General features: G+C 38.8%; 1 protein-coding gene and 1 long non-coding RNA gene across 2 annotated transcripts in view; one reads left to right on the top strand and one right to left on the bottom strand.

The window, feature by feature from the left end:
• Positions 1-3342: 3342 nt before the first annotated feature.
• On the bottom strand, positions 3343-5403 carry LOC122159325 (probable G-protein coupled receptor 141; the record flags this gene model as incomplete). The annotated part of the gene is made up of 1 exon (XM_042816814.1): positions 3343-5403. A coding segment is annotated over one exon (888 nt), but the record flags the coding sequence as incomplete, so codon positions are not given.
• A 1945-nt stretch (positions 5404-7348) lies between these two features.
• The window catches only part of LOC122159583, a 36791-nt gene continuing 26274 nt past the window's right edge, over positions 7349-17865 (top strand). Inside the window, exon 1 of the long non-coding RNA XR_006168563.1 lies at positions 7349-7486. This is a non-coding gene — a long non-coding RNA (uncharacterized LOC122159583). The remainder of the gene's footprint in view (positions 7487-17865) is intronic.

Raw genomic sequence — 17865 nt, 5'->3', positions numbered from 1 at the left:
ACTGTAGTGGGTCTTTATGTGCGTTGCAAGGGAAAATACATGGTTGTGAAACCTGCTGTTCTGAACAAGAGCACCCTGCTGTAAGTGAATCCTTAGTTTGGAGACAAACTCCCTCATATCAGAGTCACACTGAAATATGGTGTGTCAGGATAGCCAGGAAAAGGGATTCAGACTCAAACAACGAAAATTCAAGACACCTTCTTTAGTTCTTACTTGTGAAATTCCAAAGGAAATGATCTTCATCTATTTCAGACAGCAGAATGGGCAATGTAAATAGTAACGAGCATCCTGCTGTGAATGAACTTGGCAGCTGAGCTGAGGCAAATAGCATTACCTGACTGCGTTGTTTTTCTCCACCAAAATCTGTTAGCACTCAAAATACTAATGCTCATGTGGAGAAGAAAAATAAAGGAAGAGGGCTGTGTTTCCTCCTAATGAATCTGTTCCTTCAGCTTGTTTGCAGTGAGGGCCATTCTCATCTGACAGCACCATCAATATGACCTTACTGTATAAGCAAGCAGAAGGAATAGATGCACACAAAGGTAATGGAGACTTTTTTTTCATTTAGTATTGCCATTCTGAATACTAGGAGATATGAATCACAAAAATATGTCTCTAGTGCAGTTTGCCTGTGGGTTCACATCACCCTCAGCTCGTTTTAAAAGGAGATGTCTGAGTACAAGAGGCAGGTACAAGAGGCCAGCCATTATAGCACTGTGACAGGAGGAAGTTGCAGAAATGCTCACAAACTTTTGGGCATGTGTAGGAAATGAATTTTTTGTGTTTTTACATTTCCATTGAGATGTCCAGAGTAACTTTACTACAGAAGACAACATTTGTTGTCCATATGGTGTAGGGAACCTGTATTGGCAGGGGGGTTGGACTCGATGATCTCTAGAGGTCCCTTCCAACCCCTACAATTCTGTGATGATTCTGTAACATTTATGCTCTAAGTGTTCAGAGGAACCAAAGGTGATGTGAATGTAAACTGATCAAGCTTCCTGTTTTTCAAAAGTGCCTGGGCTGTGGTCTATCAATTCTTCTCTGCTATAGCAGAGAAAATAATCTACTGTGTGTGTATTCTCCAAGCGCATTTTATCAGAGAGAGTGCAACCTCTGGGAGAATAAAATATATAACATTTGTCCTGTTGACAAATTACCTCTTGACTGTAAGAATTCTCTTGCTCTGCCTACAGATTTCTATTACCAACCCAATTTAGGGTTAGTCAAGGTATACAGATAGGCTTTTTCTTTTGCTTACCTGTTCTTCTTAAGCACAATTTCATGCAAACAGCAACATCAGAAGATGCATTTAGTAGTTTCATCTTCTTTCCTCTAGTAAGTCTGGGGATTTTCTCAATGTTCATATGAAAGCATTAAAAATGAATGGGGTGACTAAATGGTTTATAATTTTATACACTCAGTTAACATGAAAGCAATTACAAGTGTGTATAATTATCTCCAGAATTACTTAGATTGTATGAGCAGCATTCAAACCGACAATTTTAACCGTTTTCCAGGGAATGTGTTGTTGCATAATACATAGTAAGAATTATCTCCTACAGTCTGAGCTCAGCTTTATTGCCCTATCAGAATTTACTTCTCGGATTATCCTCTTAGAGAATGATGAATTTGATTTTAACCAGTATTCAGAATGCTTATAGATTTCAGCGGGTGACTGGGTTTTGGTTACGGCCTATATAACACTGAGTCTCAAAGCTAATAACACTGGTATCGATGCTCAAACTATTATTCCCTGAATTAAGGGAACCATATTGCGATCAGTGAGTGGTTTGACCTTACGTGGCTGAGCTCTAGTCAGTGAGAGAGACAGAGAAAGTGGTCAAGTATTAAAAAGTGGCTTAGGTTGAAATATAAGGCCAGATAGATCAGTGGAGAAGATCAAGAGATGGAGAGGAGCGTTATTTGTGGTCAGAGTATGATGTTATATGGTATGGAATATACCTTTGACAAATTTAGGAGAGCTATCCCATCACTGTCCTCTCCCAATACTTTGCTCAGCCCTAGCCTACTCACTGGGGTGCAAAGTGACAAAAACTGAAAGTCTTGATGCTCTGCAAGCACTGTGCAGTAGAAGCCAAAACAATGGTGTTCTAATAGCACTATGTTAGGCACAAATCTAGAAATCAGCATCAAGCAGACTGCTAGAAACACTGTCCCAGCTAGGGCCAGTGCAGCATGCAGTCCCATAGCTCCTAAGCAAGGCAAGAAGAGCAAGTCTGGTGATGGCCGGCTATTGCCAGTCAAACACAAAGTGACAACACAGCTTCAGAATCAACCGGGTTGAATACAGACACTATACAAAAGAATGTGTTAGCAATCTAACTCCTCAGATACAGATAGATATGAAATGCATGGTGTGATCGACATTATACCAATACATGGAGCACGGAACACTCCTGATGTTCTCATACCTTCAACAAGGTGCTTGCTGCCCCATCCAGGGCTTTGTCCGTTTTCTTAAAGACTTTGGCAGATCCAGCTTAAAGTAACAGATATACGAACAACTTGTCTGCAGGCCCTGTCTCTTGCCTAGTTTCCATCAAAAGTGTTCTAAAGTACCAAAGCTTTGTTTAAGCTTTTTCACCTTGTGAGTCCCTGGTACATAAGGAGCATCCTGCTTAGAGAAAGAGTTCAGAAACTGCTATTTTGGGAATCCTTTTTAGAATCTGTCCTTTTGCATTGCATCTCTGTCTTACTCTGTTGTATTGCAGCTCTAACTGCTCTCTTTGAGAATCATGGACTGTGAAGACTGTGCTGTGAGAATGGGAGTGGACCTAGTATCACTAAGGGAAGTATGGGATTTTTCAGAAGGCTTTGGGACTTGCTAATAGTACCATGGACTCCCCCTTCTTAAAAGAAGTGGAAAAGATCCTTGAACCATTGGGAATTTCAAATGAAACTTAATGGCAATGATTAAAAGTAAAAATATCTCTTCGGCATTGGCAAAGTCAGTGCATGCTCTTTTTGTTAAAAATTAGAAATAAAAATGCCAGCGACATCACTGGCAGTACTTGATAGGTGTAGCTCTTGAACCCTCTCAAATCAACTACAGGCCTGTTTGAATCCTGGCATCATAACAGTTCTGTAGGAAAGTTAGCCAGTGTATGAATTCTGACATCTCATGGTGCAGTGAAGAAGGAAACATTCTCTTGGGTGAGTCTGGGGTATCTGGGATGGATGACATCTGGCCTCAGGCTGTGATAGAGCAAATGACAATGGGGCCTTAGACAGAAGGGGTAGAGACCTTCTACATTGAGCAGAACAAGCATGCATGGAAATAACTTATACATAATGAGGAGAAACATACATTTCCATGATGGATGCAGTTCCTGAAAGAGCAAGACTGAAGTGTTTAATTCCACTTTTCAAAGTCACAAAGATATAATCCATCTAATGGGAAAAATATACACTCCATGGAAAGTTTATATACACATGCAGGAACATATGTTGAACCGATTAAACACAGTTCAGTTAGTTTATTCTGGTTTTGCTTTGTTACATCTATAAATGGAAAAATATGGCATCTGATAATAAATAGCATGCAAATGAAAGTGACCAGACATGAAAGACTTCTTCTGACCAAAAATTTTTTGAAGTCTGATGGAATATTTCCCCATGTCAGAGAGCAGCTGATCCTTCAGCAGAGTACTGAAGTCCCCAGTCTTGAATTCTAGCTCCAGTTATGGGCAGGGAACTGTAGTAGCTGTGATAGACTTAGGGAATAACCTCCACCAATTCAGTCCTGGTGGGAGATTAACATAGAACAGTGGGTTGGTTTTTTTTTGAAACCTGCAACCTGTTCAGCTCTTGCTAATTCTAGAGGTGTAAGTACTGCAATTCAGGGGGCCGCTTGTATTTTTTAAATGAAGCAAGTAAAGATGAAGTTGTTAGAATCTTAAATGCTTTCATTTGGTTTAATATACACTTCATAGAGGTGAAGAAAAGAAGCTTCTTCTAAAATACTCCACTAGAACTTTTAAGTCATGTCTTGTTTCATGCCTCAAATATGGTTTTTAGTACAGTTTGCGTCCTTGTTTCCTTGTGGAAAAATACTGCAAAGAAATATCTTTCCTCTTTCCTTTGGCATCACAGCTGTCAAAAGACATTGTTAGATTTTCACAGTGGACAATCTATCAGGCACAATGTCTTGTTATTGAGATATTCTGAGGAAAAAAAGATGAAGGATGGATAGGTGTACTGCAGTGGTTAGAGAGAGATAGCTGAGGAAAATCTTAATGAAGATTCACAGCATGACATTTAGGTCAAAGTCCAAAGTAAGGTTCATCTATCTGCCTTCAAGGAAGAAGCTGAAAAACAGTAGCTTCTGAAAGGTGTATCTTTCTAGCCTGTAAAAGCTGGCAACTACCACAATCCTATATAGCATCTTAAAACTCAGCAGTCTCCCTGGCTCAGTAAAGTCCTGATGCAGTTTTTTTCTGCCAAGAACCAGTACTGGCACACTGTTAGTTGGATTTCCTGATAGTTCTTAGTTCAGTGGGCTATGCCTACTATGAAACACAACATATCCAAGCAGCACATTGTTGTTAAAGCTAAAAAAATTTCATTGTATGGGAGAAGTTTATGGTCTTTATCCAGGTGGAAATTCTGAATATAGTATACTCTGAATACAGGATGAGGCGTAAAACACACTATTGTTACCAAGGTGAAGAAGAAACTCTTTGCCTGAGCCCTGAATTCCACATGGGAGTTGATGTCAGGCCAGTATTTCACAGTCAGTCTGCACATCACGTATAACTGGATTATAGTGAGCAAAACACAAACTGACAGAAGAACTCCGATCAAGCAGTAGTTTAGTACCACCATGGGCATCTCTTCCACCTCCTGCTGGAACTGAAAGCATTGAGAGGAAGGGTATGTTCTAGAGGTGCCATAGTAAGAGAGAAAAACAGGAGCAATCACCAGAGCGCCTAGCATCCAGACAGTTGTCACCCAAATTGTAGTGTAGCACTTGTTGAACTCAAGTTGAAAGAGACGTATTACAATGATAGCAACATAAAAGGTGAAGGTGGTGTACATATGGAGGTAGATGATGGCACTTACTAGCTTGCAAGTGAATGTCCCAAATTTCCATTCCTGTGAAATGTAATAGCTGAGGCAGAAGGGGATGCTGAGTAACAGAAGGGTGTGAAGCACTAGGAGGTTGATTATGATAATAATCATCACAGATTGGGATTTCCTTTGAATCAACTGGTGAGCCATCACAAGGACACCAAGTGTACCCCCAGCTAGGTCAATGCTGTACAGGGTTATGAGAATAGAGCGAAGCCTGTCTGAGGTGTCCGGCACTGCCCTCATCATAGACTGATTCTGCTGGGTTAAGCTGCTGTTGGACATCCTGCTAAGCACCTCTTTTGAAGGTTACTGTAAAAGAAAAATGGGAATTAGTAAAATAGATATGTATTTTTCATTCCTTCACAGAATCACAGAATGGCCAGGGTTGGAAGGGACCTCAAGGATCATGAACCTCCAACCCCCTGCCACATGCGGAGCCACCAACCTCCCCATTTAATACCAGACCAGGCTGCCCAGGGCCCCAGCCAACCTGGCCTTGAACACCTCCAGGGATGGGGCATCCACAGCCTCTATTGGAAGCCTATTTCAGCATCTCACTTCTCTCTATGTGAAGAACTTCCCCCTGACATCCAACCTAAATCTTCCCTCCCTCAACTTAAAACTGTTTCCCTTTCTTTATTGTTAACTACAGAATGTTACAGATTCATGAAGTAATATGTAAGTGAACTGTGTTTGACATTATCTTACATATACATAACCTTGAAGCACTTCTCATGGTGCATATGGCAGCAATAAGCTGCATCTCTTAGTGTTAAAACATATTGTTTACAATAATGAAAGTGTTTTCAATTCAGTAAACTGCATGACAGGATATTTTTTCAATTATTTACCTCTATCAGCCTTCCAAAATAATTAAGACACTGACTGTTTGAAAATTCTACAAGTTTAATTTGCATCTAAGATTGAAGAAAGGGAAAATAGTGAAATGTAAAGAGGCTGCACGTACAATTTATGCATAATTTATGAAGACACCACAGCCATATTTTTAGCATTTTGCTGGATGACTGCAGGGCACCCGTAAGGCAGCAACAGCTTCTACATTTGTAGAGCGCACTGGAAATAAGGATCTGCAGATTAGAAGTCAATTTCTTCTTGCTTTATTTCCAAAATTTTTTGCTACAGAATTTCTCTTGCACTGCTCTATTATACAAAGTAAAGAGAAGCTAAAAATAATTAAGGATTTTTTTTTTTTTTTTTTTTTCAAGGAGGAAAACCTATTGGCACTTGTTGAACGTAGCCAGATACATCCATGCTCATATTTAGATGTAACACTTGCACAGAGTTCTCTGTTTGCACAAAAGTATATGGATGTAGCATGCAGGGTACATGAACATTTTGCTAATGAGATCTCACCTTATAGAGAGTATCCAAAGAATGTAGTAATGGCTGAGATATGGTGTCTCAGAGAGGTAATGTGCTCACTCTCTGATTACTCTCTTGTTTGGAAGCAGTAACATGGCTTTAATCTGCAGTTCTTAATTCTGTTGCACTCATCTGTGAGACGATTATAAAGCACATCTCCATTATTAGGGTCATGTTTTTCCCAGTAATTGATTGTAACTTAAGAACATTTTCAGAGAAAATTCTGATTTTTTAAGCACCAGTCAAAGTATCTTTAGAAGACCATTGGAATACTGTGTCCAAACCTGATCTAAACCCATTCTTTTAAAATGCATGTTCTAAGAAGAATTCTAAAGAGTTTAGAATTTCTCATGCCCACTAATATTTTTGAGATAGGCTTGAGAAATCTGTTTTTATCAACCTTGCTGTAAGAAGTTTTACAAGGCTTATGAAGGCGACTTTCCACTCTTGGCGTAAAAGAACGTTCCACTATATGTTTTAATATTTCAAACTGGCTTTAAATAGGAACAATCATTTTTTAAATGATAATAAATGGTATAACTATAGCCCAGATACCAACAGTTTATATTACTCAGAAGTAGATCAGCTTTTTGACTCTATTTATAGAAGTAAAATTATTAATTTTTACCTTGTAATGTCTTAGTTTGGTGATTCCTCCTCCCTTTACTGCCATTTCATGCACTCGTAGCATACAGCACATATAATCAGCGTGAAAAAAAGCTTTGGTCTTTGCTGTTCACCCAAGAGCAGCTGAAGGTTTTCTCAGCCCACATACAGGAAGGAAGAAGTCATATTTTTATTTGCAGAGATAGCAATCAAGTAAGTTCAACTTCCAGTATTACTCTATTGTTCACGCAGAAGAAAATGCTGTAAAGCTGCTGAGCTGTCAGAACTCATCACAATGCTTGGACATGTAGGACAGATTCACTTGGCAGGACTGCTCCTGCCCACACTTGGTCAGTCTTAAGCTGGGCAGTGATTCCTTCAGCTGAACAGCTATTACAAGGTACTGGATTTTGCCATTTAGCAAAAAGAAATATGCATCTGAGGAGGGGATTTTTCATTATAAATATATTTTATCCTGCACTTGTTCCGTATTTAATAGTTTATAATATGTGCCAGAATAACAAGGTGTTTAGCAGAGTTAAAAAATAGACATCACTTGAACGCTCTGTCTTGAAGAATACAGAGGTGGTTACTCACTGCTTAAGTAGCACAAGTAAAGTAAACTTCATATATATAAAGCAACTTATGAGTTTCTGCTGTTAAAAAACACTGTCCAAGACCAGCAACTGTTGAAGGTTATTCTGAACTACATGAAGGCTGACCCCAAGCCAAAGCATAGTTATAAGGTAAAAAGGAAAGCAGTGAGTCAGGGATTTTCCACAGACTGTAAAAAACAGTTTGTTGATTAGAAATGAAAGAGGAAACAAAATCTGTGGTAATGTTTTTTTTTTTTTTTTCAATTAGGTTTCTAAACCACAGTCAGAATGGTCAATACTCAAATAAGAATGGTTAATATACAAAGCCTTGTGAGCACTAGCATAAAGCCAATATTCCAGCAGGGCTGAACTAGCATCACTTCTGCAATTGTAAACGGTTGTCTTCTGTGGAATGTGAGGGTGGTTCCCTTTGGGAAACTTCTATTACTAAGTATAGTCATTAGGAAGAGCTGATTAGACAGTAACTAAGTACGAACACACATACACAAAAACAAGGGCACTGAAATTCAGGGAGAAAAACTGTAAGAGTTTTGAGTGTGAGCAAGAGCACACAGAGACTGGTATGTGGGACATTCTCAAGACAAACTCTGAAAGCTTTGAGAAAACAGTTAACATTGCATTTAGACAAGGATTCGGAGCAAGTAGAAACCCTGTTTTGGAGACTGCGCGCATTGGTGGCTTGGGGGTAAGAGAAATGAGTAATTGCTCCAACAGACAGAGTGAGAAAGGTAAACAGCTGTGTGAATAATGATACTCACCAGGTATGGATCCAGCTTAATACCACATAAGGACAGGCTGCTTCCTGACGTATAGTAGTAATAATGTTTGGACATCAGAATGATTGGTTGGGTCTGCAGAAACATAGAGAGGAATAGGGAGCAGCATGGGTTGCTCCCTCTGCTTTTGGCAGGTTAAAGTGCCTGTGAAACTAGCTACATTCCCAGCCTCTGGGTAAAGAAGGGAAATGCATGCAGCCTTATGTTCTGTCTACAGACAGCATCTGGAGCAATCCACAGATTGAATCACCAAGTAGCACTGAAGAAGAGAGATGAAGAAACTGATTTGTTAAAATGACAATTGCAGTAACAATAGATGCTCCAGGCAGAACCAAAGCCAACTAGAACATCAAAAGCTTTGCATATCCTCTTGCCTTACCCAGTCAAGTCTGAGCTCTTTGTATGCACAACAGTTCCAAAAACTACAGCCAAAGGAGCACCTTTGGCTGACATTGAAACAGATGTGGGGCAGAAACTAAACTTCTGAATTGATGCTTCACGTCCCTGAGTTGCTATGTCCTCAAAGTGCTCCTTGTATGTTGAAACTTCAGTGTTCAGTGTGTTAAACTTTTATCTTCATGTTGTGTTTAGAAAAAAAAAAAAAAAGAAATAAATGTGCTCAGCAAAACTAGGTCTTACATTTTAGGTCAGATTCCCATTAGGGTACAAAAGGAAATTGAGTCATCTCAGCCTGTACAAATGAACCTTAAGATCTTACTTCTGCTCCTTTCATTGTAGCACAATTTGCCCCTGGTGAGAATAAAGACTGAATGAGAAATGCACATATGCAAGTCAGAGATCCAGGTCAAGACTAGTATCACAAATAGAGTTTAAGAAGGGAAAGAAGAAGACTTGCTGAATGTTCAGAGACTGGATGAGTTCCTCTAAGCAGTAGATTTCTATGTATTTGATTTTATTTCTGCAGGATTGCCTCTACTTTCACTGTCACTGTGTGAGAGAGTGTGTTTACTGGTCATTATAGCAGCAACTGTGGTTTCACATATGAACTCAAGAGCTCCTGTCTTTATAGTATCCACCATAAAGCCATGCCACTTTGTTTTACTGGACAGATTTACAATTTTATCTACTTCCAATTTAGTGTCCTAATTACTGATCATTTCAACTATTTGTGAATACTAAATTCTATAGCTAGTTTGTTATGGAAACTTTGCTCCATATGCCAATCATAGACGATGGCTGCGTTACATTCCAGCTTACCAGTTTTTCTGTGGTTGCAGTGAGTAGTTCTTGCTGCCTCACTCCCAGTCTATCAGAAATGGGTCACGGGTACTGGAAAATGAGTAAATCATTTTCCTAAAACATACTCCAGTGCTTTAGGATAATTGCTTTAAATTGCAAATCCCACCCACTCGTGCTTCATGAAGAAATGTATAATTTCAGTCAGTAAGTGATTAAAAAAAAAAAAATAGATTTCAGATTCTTGGACTAATCCTCTATTTTTTGGTTGCAAATTTGAGAAATTTCTTAAGCTTTGTCATGATGGAAGTGACTGCCTGGCTTCTCTATTTATTAGAAATAATAACACAACATAGTTGCCTTAGTCATACCTATTTAATGTGCTTCAAAATACTAAGTTCTACATAAGAAGAAAAAAGCATGTAGAGGAGTTCTACAGAGGAACTTGACAAGGTATCTCACACAAAGGTTACATCTTGCTTTTTGAAACAAAACTTACTTCTTCAGTATGAAGTATGGAGATAATATTTATTATTATAGGCAGAGGAACTTGTGGGCATTATTCTCCTGAGTGGTAAATACCAGTTCAGTAGTAAGATAGAACACTTACGAAATACTCATATCCTGTTGTTAGGTCTAGTTGTTCTCAATGCTCGTAAAGGCAATTAATTTTTTCTCTGCTTTTTGTTGTTCTAGGAAATTGATAATACTAGCAATAAAGCACCTTTCAGGGAAACAGATGCAAAGAGCCACATGTGAGGAGGGCTCTGGCACTGACAACATAACCTTTCCCTGTCCCAAACGTCTTTCTTTTCTGTTGGAACATGCTGCCACTAATGCTCCTCATTACACTTAATTTCTTCCATTTACAGTCCTGCACTCTTTCTCAGAAGTCTGCTTTTTGATAGCCACAGTCACCATGTTTCTCACATTCTTTTACTTGAGAAATGGTCCTACAGCCACAACAGTGACTTCTGCTAGCAACACGCAGAATCCCCAAGGCCTCTGTAGGGGGGGAATCTTGTGAATTTTTGTGGCACAGAGGCAAATAGAAAGAAAACAGAAACCATGTGATTTATTTCAGAAATCAAATATCCTCACTGCATGAATAGAAGTTTTGAAAGTATTACAGAAAGCATGGGCCATGCTCAATACAAAGAGGTTGTGCTTTCCAAGGCGGGCTATGCTATCAGTTTTGCACTTGTTTTATGTATTAAAATCTATTTTTATATGGTACTTCTTACTGAATAACCACAGTGAGCATTTGGGAAAATGAAAAAAAAAAAAAATCATTTCTATTCTCTTTTTATTAACTGGGAAGGTTTCATTACCCATGGTGTTCACAGGAAGAAGTTAAAACGAATGCCATGCCATATGTCTGTTTATACCCCCTACTCTCACCACACTGTAAACAGAATATAGACAACAAATCAAAATTCTCTTTTGCTAAAATGATCATGATCCTAAATATTATCAAACTGTCTACACAAGTGGATCCAATAGCTTTCACAATTCCATTGTTTTTTCAGATCAAGGGTTTGAGAAATTACTGTAATTATAAGAACATTTTCACCCTCAAGCATAGATGGGCCATGCAGCTAATTAGCATACTTTAAGCTAACTCTATGAAAATGAAATATGTGATAGGTTCCAAATGAATCATTTAGCAGGATCCTGTTGGACTTATCTTTCCATGCTGACAAAAATGGACTGTAGAAAAATAGAACGGGATGGAGGGGAATGTTTAAGTGATTTAGTGATTGATTTAATTGCTTTTCTTTCAACCACTGGCAGTTCCTAGATGTGAAGGACGGGAAGGCAAATGACACTAGCCTTTTACGTTACAAAAGCTGAGTGGTGCCAGCCTTGGCATCACATGCCTTAAAAGTATGATGGGGCTGGTGGCTGCTCCCAATGGTCATCACCGAGCCATGTGTCCCCACGGTTTTCTTCTTAAAGAATTTTACTTTCAGAATAACTGCAGCCACACACACTTGCACAAGGTGCTAATGCAGGACAGCTTCCCATGGTTCAACTATCATGTTCATTCACCTTCTCCAAGCACATGCAACAAACCTTCAGCAGCCACTTGCTTGCTCTGAGAAATAATTGCATGAAGACTTTCCTTACAAGAGGTCCTGTTTTTTTCCTAGGCAAATCATGAACTACTGAGAAATTTATTTTTCTCATATCTGAGAGTGAAAAAGTTGTCCTAAATGTGATTAATGGATGTAAAATGCAGGTGAAAATCAGGAATGGAGTTTATCTGCAGGTTTCAAAGGTACATAGATTTGTGTGCAATTCTTACGTAATGTATTTCTGTACATCCTTAATGTACAGAATGGCTGAAGTAATTGTGGTAGAAATAACTATCTTTAAAAATGTTACATTCATTTGTAAAGCTGGAGGCCTAATTTATCTAAATATACAGTTGCACTGTTTTGCAATCAGAAGATGAAAGGTCTCAGATATGAATCCAGGGATTCAGTCATCAGTTCAAAGAAAGACAGTGAAAGAGGCAATTAATGATCTTGCTGCTATTTTTGTTGTTGTTTGCCTGTTTGCTCTGTTTTTTTTTCATTTTTTTTGTGTTTTTTTTTTTAGTAGGGATGCTTTAGGCATGACATTCAAAGCTTCATCAATATTATTCGATTGTTAGCTGTTAAGGGTTGAAAATGGATTAGTTTAAAAGTTCCTTGTGAAAGCCTTCTGATAATTGAAAAGCCACCTGATTAAACTATGAATATAGAATATATTTTTCCTGTTTGAGCTTCTGGATTTTTTATATATTTTTTTGCTTGATACGCTCAAATTTATCCATTTGAATAACAGTATTATTGTATTGAAATTCAATTAAATTTTCTAAACTAAAGCTCTTTGGACTCAGTGCAATCCAAAGCACTGATTTAAAAAAAAAAAATTACAGCATTTTAATGCCTTGTTTAAAAATGTAGCTTAATTTTGGAAGTGTAATATGTTGTCCCCAGCTGGCAGCTGAATTTCCATCCAGTCAGTCAGGCAGTCATCTCCTGCTGTGGGAGAGGAAAGAACTAGATGAGCAAAATACATGTATGTATATAAATCTCATGGATCAAGATAAACACAATTTAACCTGTGGAAGAAAACGAACAAACTAACTAACAAAAAAAAATTAATGATGCAAAATTTCTCAGCACCAGCAGGCCAATATCCCACTATTCTTTGAGCAACAGCTACTTAGGAAACACACTTCTCCCTGCAGTTTGATTGCTGAACATCACGTTGTGTGACATGGAGTATCCCTGCGGTTACTTTGGATCAGCAGTCCTGCCTTTAGCCCAAACACCAGCCAGGATGTCAGATAGGAGGTTCAAGCATGGCATTGAAAGACCACTGAATGGGATCAGATAGTAACAGGTGGCAATTAACTAATTGCTCCTCAGTGCTGGTTTTGATAACCTTCAACATAGCACAGGCTTTTTAAAAGGAGTTAGCATGTGACCTTGTGATGAAGGACTGTACAGTGCTACATTAGACAGAGCTTGGCTAGGAGATGAAGGAAACTGAGTTTAACCAGGAGAAAGAAGGGTCAAAGGCTGAGACTAGGTTAGCTGGCTGCTGCCTTGCTGCGCATGGAGAAGACAGAGCTAAACTCCTTCCAAGTTAAATGGTAGAAAGGACAAGAGGTGAGTCTTGAGTTGCAGCAAGGGAAGCTCTGAATCTGAATGATGTACAAAAAGAACAATAATGATATGAAAGTGTTGCAGCTAAGCAGCACAAAGGAGGTCTTTGGTTTTTCCGTCTTTGGAAACTTTGAGAATGCAAGCAGGTTCTTGAGCAGCCTCATCTAACTTTGACTTTAGCCATATTTTACAGAGGATAGAACTACAGGACCTGAAGAAATCTCTTCCAAACTATTTTTAGTATGATTCAGTAGTTTTAACTGGTCTCAATACAACAGAGAACTGAGATGAAGCTCCTTTCCACATGTTTTCTTTATGTTCAGAGCTTTGTGAGGTTTCAAGATACAAATTATAGTTACTAAATACACTAACTTGCAGTAATTGTTGAAGTGGAGCATTTATTAACATAAAGCTAAGTTAACTTTTGTTCTGGCACGCATTCTGACCTTCAGAACAAGATTTTGTCCTTGCTAATATTTCATCAGTTTGTGGATTTTTGTTTTTGCTTTCTTTTTCTGTAATGATGAAAATAGCTCTTAGAAGGTAGAAAGTATTTTAGCCCACCATTTTATACATATGTATATATATATATATATATGTATATACGTGTGTGTGTTTATTTCTTCATTTTTACTTCACCAGTAACTGCAGAGGCTTCACACTCCTACGCTCTTTAGTAAAAGATACTGTTGTGGTGATATATTTCCTGTGCTGCATTTTTGCATGTGCCTCCATTACCATGTTGTTATGTCCCTCATGCAGTTAAATAAGCTTACCAGTGACCAGTTAGAGGGAATTTAGCCAAGGAACAGCTGGCAATTTTCTTTCAGATTTGTTTTTGTCTTGCAGCTTGGCTTTGCTTGTTTGTTTGTGAACTGCTTGCTGCCTAATTTCACTTGTCAGGTTTTTCACCTGTTCTTGTAGTTTTGCTGCCTCATGTGGTTCACATTCACAGGGGTGAGAAGTTTGCTGTTACTTTTTTCTGGCTTTGTTTATTCTCCACACTCAACTGTTGCATTTCAAAAAGCTTCATCTCTCCTGAAGCACCAAAGAATGTTCAGCCTTTCAAATTTCTTAATTATTGGAACGTTAATGCTGCTCAACTAAAGAGGCATCAGCTCGGGTTTGCAGTCTGCTGGTAGTGGTGGTATGTTGTGATTTAACCACATTAACAAAATGAAAACAGCACCCTCCTCTCATGGCTTTTGATGGGTGGTTTTTTTGTGACTGAGTTTGCAGATTACTATTGAAGTAAAAACAAAATGCACATGGGTGCAATATTCACACAGCAGCTCTGGACTGAGCATGTTCTTGAATATTGAGAGAGCTCTATGGGAAATTGTCTCATTTATTTTAAGATTGCATGGAGGGGAAATATAGCAGAGATAGTGAGAATGTGCATATGTACAGGTTACATTAGTGATGAGAAACAGCCACACTAATTAACTCCCTAACAAAATGAAATTCATTCAGTAAAATGCATTTGAATTGAAGACAACACAAAACAATACTGTATCAGTTTCTGGTTCTTTCATAAGGCAGGATGACATGAACTATATCATGATTATGTATTATAATGCAGTCACTGGTAAAGAGGAAGGGGAACTCCTTCTGTTGGTAGGCTGAGGTTGTTTTTTTTTTTTTTTTCCTTCACCAAAGAAAACAACAACTGCCTTCCCTACCTGCTTTCTTTCCTCCAGACTGTTAAATGTGTGGACTGTTATTATCTCTCTTTTTAAGTTAATTTTGGAAAAAAAGATCTTGATAAATTAGCATGTGTAAAATCTTTGTAAGTAATGCAAGCTCAGAACCTAAGCTTGGAAACATGAATCAGTATTTTTTCTCACTGAGCTAGCAATTATTTCTGTGGTTGATACAACTGTGATGAGGGCTGTTGATGAATTTATTTTGCTCTGTAACATTCATGTTACAGGAGGGGAGTCAACTCTTTATAAGGGTAGACAATGGAAAGACAAATGGTTTGAAGCTGAAGGAGGGAAGATTTAGGTTGAATGTCAGGAAGAAGCTTTGAGAGTGGTGAGGTGCTGGAACAGGATGCCCCATCCCTCAAGGTGTAGAAAGCCAGGTTGGATGGGGCCCTGGGCAGCCTGGTGTAGTATTAGATATGGATGTTGGTGGCCTTGCCTGCGGTAGGGGTATTGGAGCTTGATGATCCTTGAGGTCCCTTCCATCCCAAGCCATTCTATGATTCCAATTGGCTTCCTTGATGGTCCTTTGGTCAGTCCGAGAGAGTGGGAGGTTGTCTCCACTGCTGCCAGCTGGATGTTGCCTTGGCCACGCACTCTTTTCTTGGATACTGACCTATATTGTTCAGGTGGGCCAGCCAGGTCTGCCTGTGCTCCTTTATCATGCTGGTAAAACAGATGGGTTTTGGAGTATTTTGTGCGTTGGACGTAGTCTTTACTGGCAAAAGGCTACGTGTCTTGAAGGTCTGTGTGAGTGGAAGTTTCAGATGCTGTGGATGAATTTCTTCTAATGGAGACCGAGATGAGGGCTCTGTAACAGCCTCTGCTTTAGTGACAGTACCAGTGGGATCCTTTGGATCTTCATTGGCTGTTGGAATGGATGGTGCAGCAGGAACAGTCAGCACAGAGACCAGGCCCTCTTCAGTCATTGGGCAGCTGATCACATCTGATGCAAGAGAGGTCAAGGTGCACTCACATCCGGAGCCTGCTCCAAACAGAGCTGAATATGGTGAACAGTTAATTCTTGAGTGGTGATCTTAGAAAGCTTCACAAAACGAATTTCCAAATAACAGGTCCATTAATTATTGTCTGTCACACACCCAATGAGCATTTGACTGTGAGACTGTCCTGGTTTTCCATGTACCAAGCTGAGCTGAGACCACAAATATTTCAGTCCTTCTATGACTTCATTAATTAATTCAATTTCATCATGACCTTGTCATACAACTGGAGCTCCAAAAATTAAAAAGATGTTGAAGCTGTAGAGCAACCTCTTTTTTTTTTTTTTTTATAGAAGTGGATGAAGAACACAAAATTTTGGTGTCACCGTTATCCACTCCAAGCTGTCTAAAGTCATATCAATATAGTCAATTTGTCATGTGCTAAGTGCTCCTTGTTAAAAACAGATTGTCCAGCAAACTGTTTAGCCAAGTGGTGCTTTCTTTCTCCTTGGAACACTCTGTAGCTGATCTGAAGAGCTCAGCAGTGTATCTGATGACGTTTGTGCAGACAGAGGACAAAAGTTTTCTGACACAATCACTGCCACCATGGCCAGTAGCCATATGTCCTTTTTTTGATGATACTGAATCTATTCTTGGTGCTCACATAATGGAAGATTCCTCTTCTCTCTGTCTTCTCTTAATCAGCTTCTCAATGTCTCCAAATTGTAGAATTTCATATCTAAAATGAGGGAAATAGGAAACTGTTCCTTCTCAATAAAGCTGCATCTGAAGGGGAAGAGGCAGCAATGTACACATCGTTTAAAAAAAAAAAAGAAACAAAGATTGAATCCTAGATACTTACTTTGCAAGCAGATAGTATTCACATCTTGACTTTGATTTAGGATCTTGTTTTACCTTCTCTATATTAGCAACAGCTGCATTGTATTCAGCTTTTGGGATCATGTACTTGGAGTACTATATTTTTGTAAAGTTCTTCTGTAAATTGCTCTCAAAATTACTTCCAGTTACTTTGTAAAACGACAGAAAAAAGTAGAAAAGTATTATAAAAAATGAGTAATCTCTGGCTTTTTTTTTTTTTTTTTTTTTTGAAGTTACTAGCTTAAAATACAATAGAAATAGCTATTTTGTTTTGTTTTATTTTATTTCCCAGGCTGTTCAGAAAGGCACAGTAGATCACAGAACAAATGCTGATTTCTATAATAGAAACTATTGTGAAGTAATTTCTGCTTTGTAAAATTTAGATCTGCTTTTAATTTTTGTCTTCCACTTGGGTGATATTTGACCTCCCCCATTAGAACCATACATACAGGCTGGAAATGTTGCCCAAGGAGGCTGTGGATGCCCCATCCCTGGAGGCATTCAAGGCCAGGCTGGATGTGGCTCTGGGCAGCCTGGGCTGCTGGTTGGTGACCCTGCACATAGCAGGGGGTTGGAACTGGATGAGCATTGTGGTCCTTTTCAACCCAGGCCATTCTATGATTCTATGACTAGATAGTTCAGGTGGTCCCCAAGTAAAGCATGGAGTTGAACAGTGTAATAATGTGGCCAGTATTTCCTGGAATGATTTATATCTCCAGTCTCTTTTCTGTAATAAGTGGTTGAAACAGACATTTCTTGAAGGAACAGCAAATTTTTTTTTTTTTTTTTTCTTCAGAATATCTGCTTCCACAGTATCATTGTAACACAAAGTGTATGTTCAATTTGGGTTTAAACTTCCATAGGCAATTTACTGCAGGGATGACTTTGTTCATGCAAAATGAACTTAGTTTACAAGTCGTTGTTGTTGTTATTGTTACATCAGGTGATAAGGGTCTAGGTAAAAACTGCCTAAAAGAAAAAAATTGGAGCCTGAGAAGAAT

The sequence above is a fragment of the Centrocercus urophasianus genome, unplaced genomic scaffold (genome assembly GCF_019232065.1).
Source record: "Centrocercus urophasianus isolate 14NV4802_14NV808 unplaced genomic scaffold, USGS_Curo_1.0 seq_16, whole genome shotgun sequence".
Lineage (NCBI taxonomy): Eukaryota > Metazoa > Chordata > Aves > Galliformes > Phasianidae > Centrocercus > Centrocercus urophasianus.
The sequence above is the reverse complement of the archived record's forward strand: the minus strand, read 5'-3'. Positions and strand labels throughout refer to the sequence as shown.